Source organism: Nipponia nippon, unplaced genomic scaffold, assembly GCF_047370975.1.
Source record: "Nipponia nippon isolate SJK-2023a ecotype South Korea unplaced genomic scaffold, ASM4737097v1 scaffold_2, whole genome shotgun sequence".
NCBI lineage: Eukaryota > Metazoa > Chordata > Aves > Pelecaniformes > Threskiornithidae > Nipponia > Nipponia nippon.
In genome coordinates, this window is record NW_028262336.1 from 16589679 (window position 1) to 16607962 (window position 18284).

An 18284-nucleotide genomic window follows, 5' to 3' on the forward strand; every position below is an offset into this window, starting at 1 on the left:
GGCAGGCTCAAGCCTCTCGAACCCCGGGGGAGTGGGGGTAGCATTTGGGTGGCACCCGGGGGGGACGCCAAGGGGCATGGCCGGGGTGGGTGAAGGCATGCCTGCTCCTTCCTGCTCCGCACAGGGGCTCTGCCCTGGCACAGCCCTCTGGGGAAGGGCCATTGCATCGTCTCTCCAGGGGCGTCGGGCAGGGCAGAGGGCAGTCGGATTAACGGCCTGTCTGATTGCAAGGAGATGGTATTGTCCCTGCAAGGGGGGAGGGGGAAAAAGGTGACCCACATCCATCTAGACTAGCAGTCAGTCGGTTTGGTGGCTTGTCCAGAGACCGATCTTCTCTATATGAGAAAGGAGCAGCATGCAAAAACAAGGATTTGGCCGTACGAAATTAATAGGCTTAGAGAGGCTGCAGGAAGACCTGCAAAGATAGGAGAGCTCCAGCTGCATCTCTTTATTGCTGTTGCAGACAGACCTATATTCTTCTTTTTTTTGCATGTCCAACCCAGAGCAGCCCACCTGCAACCAGGACCTGAGCAGTTTGGGGACCGTAGAAACTTTTGGCATTGCTCTGAAACGAGCACTGCTGAAGGTCAAGATGGCAGGTTGGTGTTCAAAGTGGAAGCCTCAACTCTTGTGTGCCCACCTGGGAGGGAGCAGCAGCTGAGCCTTCCTCAGGAAGGGGTTAACGTTGTCTCTCCTTCCCATGGAGCTGCTCTCCCAGTAATTCAATCATGTCAGCCTGTTTGCAGGCAATAATTCATTGTTATAGGAACACTACAGTAAAGTGACAAGTTAATAATGGCAGTAATAATGGCAGGCAAAGTCTAATGCTGTTTCCCTTTCTCCTGCTCCTGTTGCACCAGCAGCCTCCCATGTTGGCTAATGCAATTTGCAACCTTGCTAATCCAGTTTCAGGAGGAATTGTGTTCTGTTAAAAGAGAGTAACAGGAGTTGGGAGCTGTGCTGCCATGTTCCTGCCATCTCCGGGGAGGCTGCCCCGGCACTGGAAGTCTTTGTCTTTGCTGTAATTTCTATGCCATGGTTAAGCCTAATAATCAAGGTCCTCCTAGGAGCATCTCATCTTCTTCCCTTCTGCAAATGCCTTTCCTCTGATGCCTCTTCTCTGAAACGGCTCGTTCATCTTTCTCTTTTGAATATTGATTTGCTTTCAGCTAACCTAGTAAACGTGAGTCACCCACCCCTTGCCACACTGAGTCAGAAGGCTGGCGTGTACTTGCTTGAATCCCATTGCCCCAGTTCCCCACGGTCATTACCGCGGGTGTCCTTGCAACATGTGTGGAGGTGGAGGAGGCTCTTCAGCCCTGCTTTGTGGAAGGGAGAAGGGCTGGCAGAGGTGCCGAGCATTAGTACATGCCTAAGCCTGTGGCAAGGCAGTGACCTGCACACGAGTCCCTTGAATCCCAGGCAAACATCTCCAGGCAGGAATTTGAGCACCAAGTGCTTTTTGGGCCCTAGTGAGGGAAATGATGGGGCACTTGGGGGTTGTGACCGCAGGCTGAGGGGTCAGCTGAGCTGAGTTTGTGCCGAAAGCCTGGCCGGTGCCCTGCAGGGTTGTATGCTGAGGGTGCCGGGGAGAGCTGGGTTCCTCCCAGGGAGAGTTGCCTTGGGACCATGCTTCTGGAAATGAGTCTATCCTGATCGGCCTGCTAAACCCTGTGTGTGGTGTTACACCATGTCTGGGTTCGGGTTGGGTTGGCCTCGTTTCTGCTCCCCTCGTACACACACCTCAGCACAGTGAAATCCCAGCAGGGGCTTGTAAAAGTAGGACATTCCCCAGGAAAACTTTTTGCAACACTTCATCAGTTCTCTCCAGGCGAGAGTGTCTTCTGGAGGAGCTCTCCCCAGAGGGCAGCAGCCTCCAAAGTGGGACACCACCTCCCTGCTATGGTGACAGGTCTCCCCGGGGACTCTGTGGGCTGCTGGTGGCCGTCCTGCCCACTCTTTCTGCACCACGGCCGCTGGCTCGTGCGGAGCTGGCTCTGTCCCCGGCCGGCGGCCCCCTCCTCCTTTGCTGCAGGGCAGCACGCTGGGGTTTTGTATGGGGCCATTTTGGGGGGGAGCGTATCTTCAGCTGCAATTAAACATCGCCATTCCCAGGACTTGTTAATAGTGGCTCCCAGGTGGGAAGTGAATTCCTGCTGTTGTATTTTCTTGCTGCCTACAAGGGAAGATGATGTAAGGAGTCTGAGACAGAGCATCTTTTTATCACACCATTTTTAGGTACAGATTGCAAAGTGCTTTGGTAAAGGTAAGTGTTGTAACCCCTGCTTGATGATTAGGAAACAGAGAGGAGGGAGCCAAGTGGCTTCACCACGGCAGCGAGTCAGCAGAAAAGCTGTGAATCAGGTCACTGCCTCTGTCCTCCTCCTCTGATGACTGCTTTCCCTTCCCCCAAATATTTGTATAACTGTGCTTACCACATGCCCAGCTTGAGGAGTCCGATTGCCTGCTTGACAGTGTGTAGAAAACCCCCACCATGTATATCAGCTTGGAGAGCACCTGGCCATGTTGTAGCTTGCTGTGGTTGTAAGGTGTGTCTGACCTGGCCCCCCAGCCCAGAGGTGCAAGCTTTGAGGACCAGAGGCTGCCGCAGGTATCCTGTGACAACGCGTGTCCCTGCAAATCAGCGGGGACATTTTCCTCAGCCTGGAAATTAGTGCAAAGGGACTGTGATGCTGGAGGACGGTCTGTGAAGTGAGGTGTCTAGTAAGTGTATGGGCTTGTGGTGGACACCTAGCATCTTTGCCAGCCTCTCCACACTAAGAGGCATGTAATGTCCCCCATGTCCTGTCCAGGCTCCAGCACGAGTCATCAGCCATCGAACCTCCTGGAGCTCCTCCAGCAGATGTGGCAGGATGCCCTCAGCGGTGCGTGTCTCCGTGCCATCGGAGAGCTGATGCCTTCTGTCCCCGCGCCGCCTGCAGGGCCCCTGCCCGAGCTCTGCTGCAGAGTTCAATGCCTACACGCGTTCTTCACACAGGTTGCATGGCTTCATGGCGGCTGGGAGACCAGGCTAGCTTAAAAAAAAATATGAGGGTTGTAACCATGACTTGTTGCCAGTGTAAATTGAAAGCCTTAATAGCGTATGTAGGGCCAATTACAGTACATCAAGGTATGGTATCCTCTTTACTGGCACCCTCCAGGGAGCCAGGAGACATTGTGGCAACAGGATTATGGTTTGCAGATGATATGCACGATAACTTCACCTAGACACGTGCACCTGTTTCCCTCACTAAGCAGATGTTCGGGAGGCTGTTAAGAGAACATCGGCCTCTTGACAGCACAGCAGAAAATGCCATGTAACCGTGCCTGTTCACATCGCTGCGCCCACCGCCTCCACGGCTTGACAGAGGGCTGGAGCAGCCCTGCCCTGACGCACCGAAACCCCAGCCCCTGGGGCAGACTGGATCGACTCAGCGTTTGAAGGCCAAGCCCTTTCCTGGCTCTCTGCCCAGGCAAATCCCCAAGCCAGGAAAGGGAGCTTCCCCCATGTCAGAAGGGCGAGGTTTGGCTGGCTCAGTGCCTGGGGTGTCAGTCTTCTTGCAATCTCACTCATGCACCAGCAGCTACAATCATTTCTGTGTCATGCAGGCATCTTTAAACATGACCTGGCAAGCTGCACGGGGCATAGTGAGACCTGCTTTGCGCTGGAAGAGACTTACCACCAGGATGGAAAGTGATGGGACTCCCTGGCGTTGCATTGTACCGTTACCATCACCCTGGAACCCTATCTTCAGGATTTTTTTTTTCTTTTAAATCATTGTTCCCGAGTGCAAGATGAGCCTTTCGGATTAGTTTGCATATCTGTGAATGGTGGCTGATTGTCCTCCCTCCTCTCCTCCTGTGGGAGAGCAGAAGTGTGAGCAGCCCCCAAAGCTTCCCATGCCTTAACCAGAGTGCAGGCAGAGGATCTCTGCCCTGCATGAGCAAGCAAACCAGCTTGTAGCCCGAAGGTGAAGTTGCCCCAAAATAACCTGTGCGCCACAGTGTTTCCAACTCAGCAGTGTTCAGCCTGTGGTCTGTAAAAGCTGCGAATTATTTCTATAGGATCTGCGAAAGGTAATGAAGAAGAGGTAAGTGCACATTTACTATGCAGGAGCCGGTGCCTGGACAGGGAGGCATTTGGTGTTCACAGATTGGAAAAGACTGAGAGTGTCCTCTCTAATTCTGTGGGAGGGAAACAAAACTGCACTTGCATCTTCCGTGGCGTGCCTCCATTAGGAAAATAAGTCATGTTAGATGCGAAGTGCATTGGCAGGGGTGTCATTATATATCACCGATACCTCTAATCTAGACGAAACTTTGTGCATGGTTACAAACCTGTGCGAGCATGTGCAGTCTAGCAAAGGGAAGACTTGTAATTCCCTGCCAGGGCCTGCTGCTTCCACTGGTAGCAGCAGTAGAAGCAATCATCTCATCAAGATTTGGGGGACACCGTGCGTGCGTGTGCAAATTCCTGAATGCTGGCTGCAACGGCCGCCAGGGAGGGCTTGGAGGGCTGGGGTGTGTGCATTGAATTTTAGATCTCATTTTTGCTGGAGTTAATAAGATTTCTTCCCCATCACCCCCACCCCCACAAAAGCAGGCATCTTCCCAAGTGTCAAATGGAAGCAGGAGGAGCTGCAGGGAGGCCATCCAAGAGGCCTTGGATGACCTCAGGGGTCCGTGCTGTTTGTACGCAGTGAGAATTGCCCTGATTATGGTCCAGGAACAATCCCTCACTGCTCCAGTGAAATACATCTGTCACCTATGAGGTGCAGGTCGGTTGCCCCAAACACCGGGCTTACAAAGACTCCGTGCCCGTCCTCCTCATTTTCACCTGGAGGTGCTGCGGTGCGGGAAGAGCACTGGGAGGGATGCTTGCATCTCAGCAGCTCCGGTCTGTGCATACCCTGGCTTGCTCTGTGTGTGTATGTGTTGATATTGAGCAACCCCACCACACGCAGCATGTGTATATACTGCATTTTAATAGATATAGGGCTACTGACTTAACATACACGGTTGCTATGGTAACAGAGGTTTCCTTAGTAACGGTTGCAGAAAATAATCCAGTACCAATTAAAAATAAACTGTTTGGAAAGGGGGCTGGGGGAGAAAGGAAACTGCTGAGAATCACCTTCCCCTTTATTGGTTCATCTCCCAGGGACTCGGAAGATTGATTAATGCTTGAAATAACCTTTCTTAACCAACGGTGAGCCAAAAAGGTGGGAAGAGTGTGGGTGGGGTGGCTAAGGCTGCTGTCCTAAAGTGAAACAAAGGGGAAGGAGCGTGTCTGGAGTACGGCATAAATACAACAGGGTGATGCTAAATCTCTCCATTAGGTTCGAGTCCCCAGGGGGGAAAAAACAAGGGACTGTTTCCCTCCTTCCCTCCCTCCACTGTCCGCGTGTCATACCCGTAACACAGCCATTGAATCTTTATTAGCATACTGATTAAAGCCGCGGGCAATCCAGGCTCCAGGGGGACATCTAATGCATTACCAGGATGCCTATCTCAGATGCTGTGTTCGAGCAGAAAGCGTCGCTGTGGTGGGAGTTCCTCCCTCCCATTTGATGTTGTTTGCCTGTGCCTGTCCTCTCCCTCGGCCCCGTCGCTCATCGCTTGTGCCAACAGGCATCCAAGACCCCGGGGCCCAGGGGAAGCTGGAAGCAAAGCGTGATGCACAGAGAGGAGCCCGTGCCTCAGTGAGAGAGAGGAGGCAGCGTTGCTTCCCGACAAACACAGGATGCGTGGGACGGGTTTCCAGGGTGCGGATGGGCACAGCTCCCCTGGCAGCCTTCAGCTGTTCGTGCCTGTGGTGCCACACTTCTGTCGTGCCACTCGTGCCCAGGGTGCTTGCTAGGTTTCGTTAAGAGATTTACCAGTTGTCAGCAGAATCCTTTCACCCGGCAGCAAGACAGCATGCCCCCGTTTCAGAGGGGAGCTGCCACGTGAGGCAGTGGGAGAGGCTGGGCTGGAGCAGGACTGGGGTACCCACCTTCGGCCTCTTGGCCGTTGAGGACCCGCCAGTTGTCGGGACACCCTTTATAAGCCATGCCTGAGCAGCGGTGCTTGCCGTCACAGGGTGCACTGGGAAGGGGCTCTGCTTGGAGGGGTGCTGGGGGGACCTGCTGCCTGCTGGACCCCCTCGCACACTGCCCCTGTTCCTGGGAACCTCCCCCCCATTTTCCTGACTATGCTGCTATGTCCTGGGTAACATGTTGTGCTTCACGCTCAGCCTAGGGCTCATCCCTTTGGACTGTCAGATCTGGGCATCCTGCGTCCTCGCATTGGAGAGGAGGTGCTGGTCGCCCAGGAGAGGCGAAGGAGGGGAGGTGGTGGCAGAGCTGCTGGGAGGAGCGGTGTGTCCAGGGCCCGCCAAGCACAAGTGTCGCAGCAGGGCCTCAGGGCACGCCAAGCACAAGTGTCACAGGAGGGCGCTTGGTGTCCTCCCCTGCAGATGGGAAAGCCCTGGGTCGAGGCTCGGGTGAGCAGACGCAGCAGAGGCTTTATCTCCCACTCCTGCAGGGAGAAAGGAATTGGAAGCCAGCGTGTCTCTCTCCTTGCAGGGACAAGAGCTGAGGACACTGCCGTGTCATCCTCGACGCTGTGTGACCACTTAGCTACCCGCTTGGGAACTGCAGTTGCGCTTGGGAAGCTGAGGGAGGTGACAGTGCCTGCGGCTTGTCCCGGGCTGTGCGATCTGTGGTGGACCTGGAGCCAGATCTCCTGGCTGCTGGAGCAGAGCTTGCTCCCTGCTGATCCTTTCCAGTCTGGTGCTCTTTCTTCTTTTCCAGTTGTGCCCGTGTTTGCTCCCCTAGCTATTGCGCGCCTGTGGGTTACGTGTCACTGAGGTGGCTGGCATGCGACAACCGTAGTCTCGTTTGATCCAGTCTGCCTGGAAATGGTTTTCTCTGGAACAGGGCAACAGCTCATTGCCCTGAGGTGCAAGTGGTATGATTTCACCATGAAAAAACCCACTGAGTTTGGGTGTAGTCTTCTTGCTAGGCTTGGTGCCTTAGACCACGGTGAATTAAGAAAAGGAATCTCTTAAAGGGCAAACTGTGAAAAAGCAGCCTCCTGCTGTGGAACACAGTGGGAGGATCCAGGAGTAGAGTGGGGGGTGAAAGAAGAGAGAAGATTTGGTAGAAGAACATCTAAATGCTTTTGTCTTAAAGGTCAGTGCAAGTGAGACCCAGGCAAGAGCAGCCATGCTTGCAGCTGGGGGAGGACTCTCTGGTCCACCCTAAACCAGGTGAGTTTCTTTTCTATGTTAATGACCCACCTCTCCTCATCCTTCTCCCTTCCTCCCTCGCAGTGACCAAGCTGCAGGTGAGCAAGTCGAAGCGGAGCATCACTCTGGTGGAGAACCGGCCCATCCCCCTCAACTGCTCGGTGAAGTCCCAGACCAGCCCTGACTCGCACTTCGCCGTGCTGTGGTACGTCCACAAGCCCTCTGATGCCGATGGCAAGCTCATCCTCAAGACCACCCACAGCTCGGCCTTTGAGTATGGCACCTATGCGGAGGAGGAGGGGCTGCGGGGCCGGCTGCAGTTCGAGCGCTCGGCGTCGGGGGGTCTCTTCAGCCTGACTGTGCAGCGAGCGGAGGTCCGAGACAGCGGCAGCTACTACTGCCACGTGGAGGAGTGGCTGCTCAGCCCCAACCATGCCTGGTACAAGCTGGCGGAGGAGGTGTCGGGGCGGACAGAGGTCACCGTCAAGCAGCCAGGTACCACGTGCCGCGCCGGTGGGGTCCTCTTGGCGTTGGCTCTTGTGCACAGCTCATGAGCTGGGGCAACAGGGATACTCTGCTCTTCTTTCCGCTACAGCCTTGTCACCTCCCTCCTTGCATCCTCATGCCTGCACATCCCTGCACGAGGAGGAATGTTTTTGCCCTTTGATGTGACCCTCCTCCATTTAGGCTGGGCTGGTGTGCATTTCAGTGTCCCCACATGAAGGTTGTCCATCCCCCACAACCTAGAGAGCCACTGTATCCAGCCAGGTTTCTTTATCCTCAGGAGCATCATGTAGCAAGAGTGTCGACTAGCGACCTACTGAGAGAGAACCGGTGTGTGCCTGCCTGGGGAAGCATCTTTATGTTTTGCACACAGTTTAATTTTGCTCTGTGCCTGTATCCTGGCAGGCATGGGGAGCCTTCTCTCTTTTCCCTCTGCGCTGTGCACATGAGATGTGAGTAACAAGTTTAATGAGGTGGTGAGCTGGCTTCCAGGAAAGGAGAAATCTGCTCTGCGGGTGGTTTCCGTGGCAGCGGACATCACTAGTAAAGGTGGGCTGACCGAGGAGCTAAAGATGGCCCCCACAAGCTGGGGACAGAGCCCTCATTTTGTGCAAAGTGGAGAGGCAGGGAGGCAAGCACTGTCTCTGAGAGCAGCCTGGACCCCGTGTGTGCTGCTGAGGCAGAGCATCAGTACTTCACCAGGAAGCCTGCCTTGTCCCCACTTGCTCCGGGTGCCTGTTTCTGGAGGATAAAATTCCTCAGGCAGGAGGGACGCACCTGGGACGCAGGGCTGGACTAGGATGCTTAAGCATTTCCTCTGTCTGGATTTGGCTGGCTAGACACAAGCTCTGTGGATGGGCGTGTGAGAGGGAGATTGAGTATGGTCCCCAGCGCAGCTTTGCCTGGTCGTGCAGGGATCACAGCAGGCCAGAGTATGCTGCTCGCTGCTGGTCCCAGCTCCTCGTTTCTGTCTGCAAAGTCCTGAGATGGCTGTGGGGTGGTCAGGGAGGGGGGAGCTGTGATCTGCCCCCTCTGCATCACCCACCTCTCTTTGGGAAGTACGATGCCCGTTGCTTGCTGCAGGAGCCGTACCAGGGAAGTCCAGACTGTGCCCCTGGAAAGAAGTCATGAAGGAGTTAGGAGTCTACAACACGTCATTTCACATAAAAGAGCTGATTGCAATCACCTCTCTGTCTATCAGTGAAATTGTGGAGCAAAAACCAGGGACATTCCCAAGGCAGCAAAACACTGTGTGTGACTTTGCCCTTGTGCCACTTCTCCTTTTGCAGTGGTGGTTCCCCATAACCAGCCGTCCGTTCTCCATCTTGCTTTTTCCCCTTTTCCCACAACAGGAGGGCTTACTGGTCGGGGTGTGACCGGGCTACTGCCCTGCCCCAGGAGGAGGATGAGAAAAGACAGGTGTGACCTCCCTTCACAAGGTGTCTGTGCTCTTAGGACCCCCCCAGGTCCTACTGGGAGATTGTGGGTTTCCAGTTCCCTGTGCTGAATGAGGTGTTGGTGGTGGCTAGCCTGAGATTTTCAGAAGACCCTAAAAAACACAAGTCCTATTCTCTTTTCCTCCTCTTTTTTTTTCCTCCATTGTTTTCTTTCCTCCTCTTCCTCATTTCTTTCATCACACCCCAGGATTGTGGCCATGCAGGAAGGGCTTGTGGGGAGACAAAGGACCCTTGCAGCCCTCCATCACCTTGCATTTCAAATGACCTTTTCCCATAGATAACCGCCTGCAAGTGAACCAGACCCACAAGAACATCACAGTGCTGGAGAACCAGTGGGTGACCTTGGAGTGCCTGGTTAGCAGCCGGACCAGCCCCTCGTCCCAGCTCTCGGTGGAGTGGTATGTCTGGCGGCCGGGCCACCCGGAGAAGGAGGTGGTGGCCCGGCTGAGCCGGCAGAGCACCCTGCGCTACGGGGACCTGGCAGCGCTGGGCGACCTGCGGAGCCGGCTGCACCTAGAGAGCCCGTCCCCGGGTCTCTACCTCCTCTCCATTCAAAATGCCACCGTGCGGGACAGCGGAGCCTACGACTGCCGCGTGGAGGAGTGGCTCCTCGACCCTAGCGACCGCTGGTACAAGCGGGCAGAGGACCTCTCCGGACTCATCATCCTCACCGTCAAGCAGCCAGGTGAGGAGGATCTCATGCCAACAGCTTTGAGCAGCGCTCTGCCCTCTTGGACTGAATGCATGGGTGACCATCTGTCTGTCATCGACAGCAGGTCTGGGCAGAGGGCAGGACCGCTGCGCTACAGACTGTGCTGATGCTTTCTTGCATGTCTTGGGTGCACCCTTGGTTTTCTGAAAGGAGCATAGAGCAAGTTCTGCAAACACAGCTAGATGGGCTTGGGATTTTGTCACCACCGCGTCTGCAAATGTATTTTCTTACAGCACTTTTGGCAGATTCAATAGGATAGGCTTCCGATTTTATTCCCATTTTGATTGAGAATGAGATAGGAGAAGCTATCTGTGCCTCCCAGGCGTGCGCCCCACAGGCAAGGTCCTTGCATGAAAAGAGAGCAGCAGAGGACACAGAGACCCTTGCTGGTGTCCAGGCAGTTTCATACGCTGCTGCTCCCCGTTCTGTGGGTGAAGCAGCAGATGGGGGGTTTGCAGCCCCAAGGGTTTGTCTGTCGGTTGGGATGAGGGCTCAGGTTTCTTGATGGGGCAGGAGTTGGCTATGAGGAGCCTGCCTCTGTATGGACAAAGGGGTACTTACGGCCTTTCTGGCCACCCTCTTGCCAGTGATAGTGGTTCAGGTGGCTCCTGCTGCCTAACACCACCATTTTGGCCATGCCCAGACCCAGGGAGGCAGGCATCAGGGATCACCGCAGATGCTTCTTGTTCTTTCCAGGATCTAGTGGGGCAAAAAGTGCTACAGAAGTTCAAACCAGGGAGGAAACTCCAGTTTCAAAGGGTTGTGAGTAGAATAGAATCATTTCAGTTGGAAGGGACCTACAATGATCATCTAGTCCAACTACCTGACCACTTCAGGGCTGACCAAAAGTTAAAGCATGTTGTTAAGGGCATTGTCCAAATGCCTCTTTAACACTGACAGGCTTGGGGCATCAACCACCTCTCTGGGAAGCCTGTTCAGTGTTTGACCACCCTCTCGGTAAAGACATGCTTCCTAATGTCCAGTCTAAACCTCCCCTGGCGCAGCTTTGAACCACTCCCACGTGTCCTATCACTGGATACCAGGGAGAAGAGCTCAGCACCTCCCTCTCCACGTCCCCTCCTCAGGAAGCTGTAGGGAGCAATGAGGTCACCCCTCAGCCTCCTTTTCTCCAAACTAGACAGACCCAAAGTCCTTAGCTGCTTCTCATAGGACACTCCTTCCAGCCCTGTCACCAGCTTTGTTGCCCTCCTCTGGATGCATTCAAGGACCTTAACATCCTTCTGAAATTGTGGGGCCCAGAGCTGCACTCGAGGTGAGGCCGCACCAGCGATGAATACAGCAGGATAATCACCTCTTCTGACCGGCTGGCTGGGCTGTGTTAGATAACCCCAGGATGCGGTTTGCCCTCTTGGCTGCCAGGGCACACTCCTGACTCATGTTGAGCCTGCTGTCAATCAGCAACCAGAAAGGAATCTGGGATCTCTTTCTGCAGAGCTGCTCTCCAGCCACTCCTCTCCCAGTATATACTTATGCCTGGTGTTACTCTGTCCTATGTGCAAAATCCAGCATTTGGACTTGTTAAACTTCATCCCATTAATCAAAGCCCAATGCTCCAGTCTATCTAGATCCCTCTGCAAGGCCTCTTGTCCCTCAAGAGAGTCAACAGCACCTCCCAGTTTGGGATTATCAGCAAAGTTGCTAATGGTGCATTCAACTCCTGCATCCAGATCTTTGATAAATACATCAAACAGAACTGGCCCTAGAATTGAACCCTGAGGAACACCACTGGTGACTGGTCACCAGCCAGATGTAGCCCCATTCCCTACAACCCTTTGAGCTCTGCCCTTCAGCCAGTTCTTCACCCAGCACACCATGAACCCGCTCATCCCACAGTTGGACAGTTGGAAGGATGCTGCGAGGGACGCTATCAAAAGCCTTACTAAAATCCAGAAAAACTATATCCGCTGCCAGGTCCTTGCTTGGGAAACTCGGCTGGCCAAGGTGGCTTGAGCAGAGACACCCCCCCCCAGGCAATCCCTGTACCCTGCACGCCCGCAGGGTTGTAAGTGCAGCTCTTTATCCAGGCTGAGAATTGCCAGCGCTGATGGAGGGGGGAATGAACAGCAGGGGAAGTCCTTGAGGTTCATTTTGAATTGCAGAAGGATGTGGAGTGGGAAGAAGAGAGGGAGTTGGGGGTGCACTAATTCAAGATAATTTTTTTCTAAAAGTGCTTTGTTGTTGTTTGTTTTTCTTTCATAGCAGCCAGTGCTTAACAAAATGACTAAACTTGCTTGTGACTCATGTCTCATTAGTGAGGATCTCCATGCTCATCTTTCAGGACTACAATCATGAGCAAAGGGGGAAAAAAAACAAAACTCTCAGCACCTTCAGGCAGCAGTTCTCCTCTTTCTGCTTAACCTGCTGAGGTGAGGGACTGTTGTGGTTTAGGCCAGCAGACAGCTAAATGCCACACAGCTGCTCACTCACTTTCCCCCAGTAAGATGGGGGAGAGAATTGAAAAAAAAAAAAGGTAAAACTCATGGGTTGCGATAAAGACAATTTAATAGGACAGAAAAGGAAGGGAAAATAATAACAATGGTAAAGGAGTATACAAAACAAGTGATGCACGATGCAATTGCTCACCACTCACTGACTGATGCCCAGCCAGTTCCCGAGCAGCGTCCGCGCCCCCCCAGCCAACTGCCCCAGTTTTTTTTGTTCAGCATGACGCCATACGGTATGGCATAGCCCTTTGGCCAGTCTGGGTCAGCTGTCCTGGCTGTGCCCCCTCCCAGCTTCTTGTGCACCTCCAGCCTTCTCAGTCGGTAGAGGATGAGAAGCTGAAAAGTCCTTCACTGGTGTAAGCACTGCTCAGCAACAACTAAAACATCAGTGTGTTCTCAACATTATTCTCACCCTAAATCCAAAGCACACCACTAGACCAGCTACTAGGAAGAAAATAATTATTAACTCTGTCCCAGCTGAAACAAGGACAGGAGGCTTTGTGCTGGTTTTGATAAGCCATTTCCTTCCCATCTTCCTTTTTACGTCAGCAGTCCCTGAAATCTCAGGAATTACCTCATTCCTGTTTCTGCTCAGGAGTCTTCCTGGGGAAGATGTGAACTGAAAACACTCATGTTGCCTGCAGCCTGAAGAGCTCTGGCCTTAATGAAGCTTTTCCTTAGGGGACCATTTAAACAGTGTCGGGCAGGCACTATAATGAGAAGCCCCATGGCTGATGGGAGCTGGGGGACAGCGGCCCCCTCCTGCAGGGACACCGGGACCTGCGCAAGGGAGGGCTTGCCCAGCTATCTTCGCTGGAGGAGAAAGCGCCTCTCTCTTTGGTGAGCTGTCGGCTTGCCCTTCCTGCTCAGCTCCCGTGTCGGAACGGGCTTTTTAATCTTTAAATGAAAGCTTAGATCTGGACTGATTGCGATCTCTGGAGTATGTGTTCCCTGGCAAGGTGACTAAACCAAATGTTAATTGCTCTTGAAGTCAGCCTTTAATCAACTCATCTTGGGTTCTGGCCGCTGTATCTCCGTTAGGTAAAAACATCTCTTTAGCCTTGCAGCAAGCACTAGGGGAAAAAAACGGGAGAGGGAGACTTTTGGAAGTGTCCTTGCTGTGTCTGTGCTGAGGACATCTCCATGGAGGAACCTCTTACCTAAATAACTTCCCCAATTGCTGGAAAAAATCCTCTCCTCTGCTGTCATACTGATTTTTCAAGTCCTTTGAGCGCTCTCAAAGAGATAAAAAGTAAGCATGCAGTGCAATGCTCTTTGCACCAGTAGCTGGGGAGTAGTAGTACATTGCTCCTCAGCACATGCACCAAACCTTGGTGTTTCCTGACATGGTCTTGGAGCACGTCTGGATGAGCTGCAGCAGCTTTCTCCTCTCGCATGCACGCCCATTAGTTGGTGCAAGGGCCTGTGTGGGCAGGGCGGTAGCACAGCACTCACAGCCAGCTCCTGTTTGACCCTGTGCCGGGCGGTGTGCGGTGAGGTGAGGATGCTGCGCCTGCAGGGTTGACCACAGAGGTACCCGTGGGACTCAGCACGCTGCATCAAGCCTTTGGGTTTTGCTTGGATCATGCCCAGCACCGGAGTCGTGACAGTCAGTTTGCGCCAGGGCAGGGTGGCTTTGAGGATAGCATTTTGCTCAGCGCTCACCTCTCCCCTTTGGCATCTCAGATCCCACCTTGCAGGTGGACACGGCCACCGCCAACCTCACGGTGCAGGAGAAGGAATCCTTCCCTCTGGACTGCAGCATTCTGTCCCGCTCCAGCCCGGAGTCCCACTTTGCGGTGACGTGGTACAACCTACGGGCCAAAGAGGCGGGTGGCCATGCAGAAGAGGACGAGGAGGAGGAGGAGGAGAGGGAGGCGGTGCTGAGCGTGGGCCCCGACGCCATCTTCAGCCCCGAGGCGGGTCGCTGGGAGGGCCGCCTGCGCTTCCAGAGGCTCTCGGCGGTGCTCTTCCGGCTGACGGTACTGCAGGCCGGCGGTGCCGACACGGGCAACTACTCGTGCCGTGTGGAGGAGTGGCTGGCGGACCCCAACGGCGTGTGGTACCGGCTGGCGGAGGAGGAGTCGGGGACGGTCGCTGTTCATGTGCAGGATGCAGGTGAGAAGGGGCGACAAGCCTCGTGGGGGCATGGCCCTGGCATCCCCTGCGTCTTTGGTTCAGCCGGGATAGAAAGGCCAAGGAGTGAGTAGGACTGGGTCTCGCCTGCACCAGGGCAAATCTGTGGTGCCGGTGCTTTTCCAGTCAGATCGGTGGCTTGTAGCCCAACTCTTGGCTGGGCTCGCACAGCTGCGCTGCGCTTAGCTCTGTGCTAGGGCTGCCCATCCCACAGCACTTACTGCCTGGTGTGTCCCAGGTCAGAGCGGGCGGACATTGACCCCCACTGGGTTTTAGCCTTTCCCTTTGGGAAACACCCTGGAAGTTGGCTTAGCTCTGCACAAGGGTCTCTTCCCAGTAACTCTTGAAGCCATTGGATGGTCTAGAGGCCCCAGAGATAGCTGAGGTCATGACGGTTTTGTGAACCCTTAAGGGAGATCCCCTGGGGTGGTGCCTCTTTGTACCCCTGCTGAGGGAAACGATGCTTTGCAAGGCTCCCTGCTCTATAAGAGACCAGAAAATCCACACCAGGGAGGACTCTTTCTAGCACTCATGAAACTCTTGGGGGGAATAAAGCCAAAACGTGGCCTGCAATAGTTTTTTGCTGCTGCGCTGTTTACCAATATTCGTATTTTTCTCAGCACCTCACTTCCTGCATTGACACAGATTAACGAGCATCTGGTTTTTATGTTTTTGAAGAAGTTTGTAGGACACGCGTTGCAGAGAAGCTGTGAAATGTGACCATCCTGTGTCTCTTTCCAGGCTCCACCCTGCAGTCTGTCATCTGCTCCAACGACGCCCTCTTCTACTTTGTGTTCTTCTACCCCTTCCCCATCTTCGGCATCTTGATCATCACCATCCTCCTGGTGCGGTTCAAGAGCCGAAACTCCAGCAAGAACTCGGAGGGCAAGAACGGGGTCCCCTTGCTGTGGATCAAAGAGCCTCACCTCAACTACTCTCCCACTTGCCTAGAGCCGCCGGTCCTCAGCATCCACCCGGGAACCATAGACTAAAGAGGCAGAGGTGCCTGGGGGGACGCGCAGAGAGCGAAAGCAGAGACACACCGGGAACACTAAGGAACAGAGTGGTTTTTGTTGTTCTTGTTTCATTTGTTTCAGTGTCTGTGCGCCAGCGCAGTGGCTGAGCTCTGCAGAGCGCCCAGCCGGTGGGGACAGGAAGGTCCAAGGCTTTCTCCAGCGCCCGTAGGAACGCACCCCATCACCCCAATGGATGGAGGGTCCCTGTGCTTGCTGTACATAACGGATGTTCCTCTCAGATTAATTTTGCTCCCATCAGTTGCTGTTCTTTGGGCCGTTACTTTTTTCTTGTCATTTCTTTTTTGGTCACGCCAAGAACTGCAGGCTTCCCCCGCCCTCCACACAGCAAGGCGTTCCCAGGGAGCTTTTGGTCCTGGGACAATCTCTTTGGAAGTACATGTATACGTTTTCCAAAACACACTGTGGTTTTCCTCCTCAGACTCGGTGCCACAGTGAAGAAGGTCTTTTCCCAAGGTGCGCTAACTCCTTCCTCTTCCAAAGCAGACAAAGCCAGGTCCGCCTCTGGAGAGGGTTAGCTGGGCTATTGGGAGGTTCATCTCAAAGACTGGCTGTAGCCTCAGCATCTTCTTGCCTCCATCTTACTGTTCTCTCAGGAGGGGGCAATTCACCTTTTGGGAGTGTTCCCTGTCTTGGAGAGACTGAATATTCAGCGTGCTTGTGGTCAGGACAAAAGCAATTTAGATTGTCTCCAGGAACTGAAGAGGGGGATGGAAGGCAGACATGCAAAAGCCCTGACTTTGTTCGTAGCGAAGAGGGTCCTCATATGGTCCGGCTCACCGGAGTCGTGCTCCTCCCTGGTGTCCATGCTGCCACCTCTGACGAGGCGGGTCCCCTCTGTGTCCCAGTTACCTGGGGACGGGTGGCTGGATCCCGCCTCTGAAGACTTCAACATGACCAAAGTAATGACTCTAGAAAGGGGGAAAGGGGAAGCTCCACGAGTTGGGGGTCACAACCCCTGGATGGTTCAGCCAAGGAGCCCAGGTGCAGCCACGCCACGCAGCGGGGACATCCAGTTAACCACACGCATCACGAGTTTCCCCGCGGCTTGCACTCCTTCCTGGCGCGTGCTTGGACAAGACGAGGAGCCTGCACCACATCAGCGCCCTGCAGGTTTCCCTGTCCCCTTGGGCCAAGAGCAACCTTCCCCTGCATGTGTGCGTGCATCTGCCCTTTTTTGTTCCTGGGGCTTTAGGAGGAGAAACCATTCCTCCTTAAGCTCCCCCTCCTGGCAAAGTCACCTGCTCTTGTCATAGGCGGTTGCTGTGGCAGGACATGCTGTTCTTTCTGTGAAAGATATGGCTCTCACGAACCAAACCAGGGCTCTCTCCGTGTGGGGCACCTGAGTTCCCGTACCCCGTAATGCCAAGTACCCCTGCCCTGTCCTGTGGAGGAAACCGCCTCCTCCCCCCATACGCCTGAAGCGTTACGTCTGGCGGAAAAAAAATGTTTGCCAAAAACGGCCTTTCGTTGTCTTCCTTGATGTCTTCCTGGCAAATCCGGCCATTTATTTTTTTGTGGCATGGCTGAAGCCACCCGGGGCGGATGGGCACAGCCACAGGACCCCCCCCCCGCCTCGTGCGCGAGAGGTGCCATACCCGCAGCTGCCATCCTCCTCGGGAGGGTTGGACTGCTCTTTGTGAAGCGAAGGGGACCTCAGCAGATGCTCTGTAGCACTAGTCGGTTAGACCCTGACGCCTTGACGTTTCAGAGGTGGAGAAGCCTCGGGTGGGAGATCCGCACCGCGCATCCTCTCCCAGCTGCGAGAGGACCCACGTGGCCACGGAGCGTCCCATGCCAGGGCATTGGAAGTCAGCCACCTCTGCTCCTCCATCAGAACGGCATTGATTTCTTCTTCTGCTGGAAAGCCCAGATTTCACTCATCCCTCTGCAAAGTCTGCCTCCTCGAGACATAACTGCTTACTGGCTCCAGCATATGCGTAATATCACACTCCTATATATATATATGTATGTATCACACACCCACACACTTGTCTTCCCTTTCTGGATAAGGCGTCTGCAAAGAGAGGAGTGGGATGAGAAGTGAATGGAAATGAAGAACCGAGGCGCAAGCAGCAGCAGCTGCAGCCAGTGGATATTGTTTCGTAAATGTAGTATCTCCTGTACATGCTGCTCCCGGGCAGGAACTGCAACTCATTTCAGCTTTAAAGGAAAAAAAAGAGAAAATTAAGTCGGCGGGAGCCATTCTTTCCTGGGAGAGCACTGTGCTGCGTCCGAGACACGCTCCTCCTCTCCAGCCTCTCTGCCCCGGAGCAGGGCTCTCCTGGAGGGCCGTGCTGTGGCCCCATCCCCCTGGCCAAAACGGGTCCCTTCCCAGTCCGGCGGTTCCTGCACCGAGCCCTGGCTTTCCTGGGAAGCGGCTCCCACGGCGGTCCCTGAATGTACCTTGCCGGTGACATTTCTCCGTTGCTCTGGCAGTGTGTTGCCCAGTCTCAAACTTCTCTCTGTTTTTATAAGGCAGACTCTTCCTGTAATGAGTTTTAACACAAAGCTTTTCAAACCACTCTCTCTGCTGTAACTTTCTGTAACGAACCCAAGAAGAAAGAGAGATACCCTATCCATGCATGATGTGGAAAAATGTTTGGGATTTTTTTTTTTAAAAAAACAAAAAACAACAAAAACTTTGTACTATGTTGCACTAAAACATGTTTTATACAACACACCTGAGAGCTGTAGTAAACTGTGTTGAAATTGTGATTCCTATTGCTGCTGGTTTGTGTCAGA

At 54.0% G+C, this 18284-nt stretch overlaps 1 protein-coding gene across 2 annotated transcripts in view; it reads left to right on the forward strand.

Annotated features, from left to right (window-relative positions):
• The window catches only part of IGSF3 (immunoglobulin superfamily member 3), a 100561-nt gene extending 82307 nt beyond the window's left edge, over nucleotides 1-18254 (forward strand). For both annotated transcript variants that reach the window (XM_087758392.1, XM_087758393.1), the window contains 4 exons: nucleotides 7316-7726; nucleotides 9470-9877; nucleotides 14056-14487; nucleotides 15247-18254. In XM_087758392.1, the coding sequence (XP_087614518.1) occupies nucleotides 7316-7726; nucleotides 9470-9877; nucleotides 14056-14487; nucleotides 15247-15497 (1502 nt within the window). In that variant the 3' untranslated portion in view covers nucleotides 15498-18254. The remainder of the gene's footprint in view (nucleotides 1-7315; nucleotides 7727-9469; nucleotides 9878-14055; nucleotides 14488-15246) is intronic.
• Nucleotides 18255-18284: the final 30 nt, after the last annotated feature.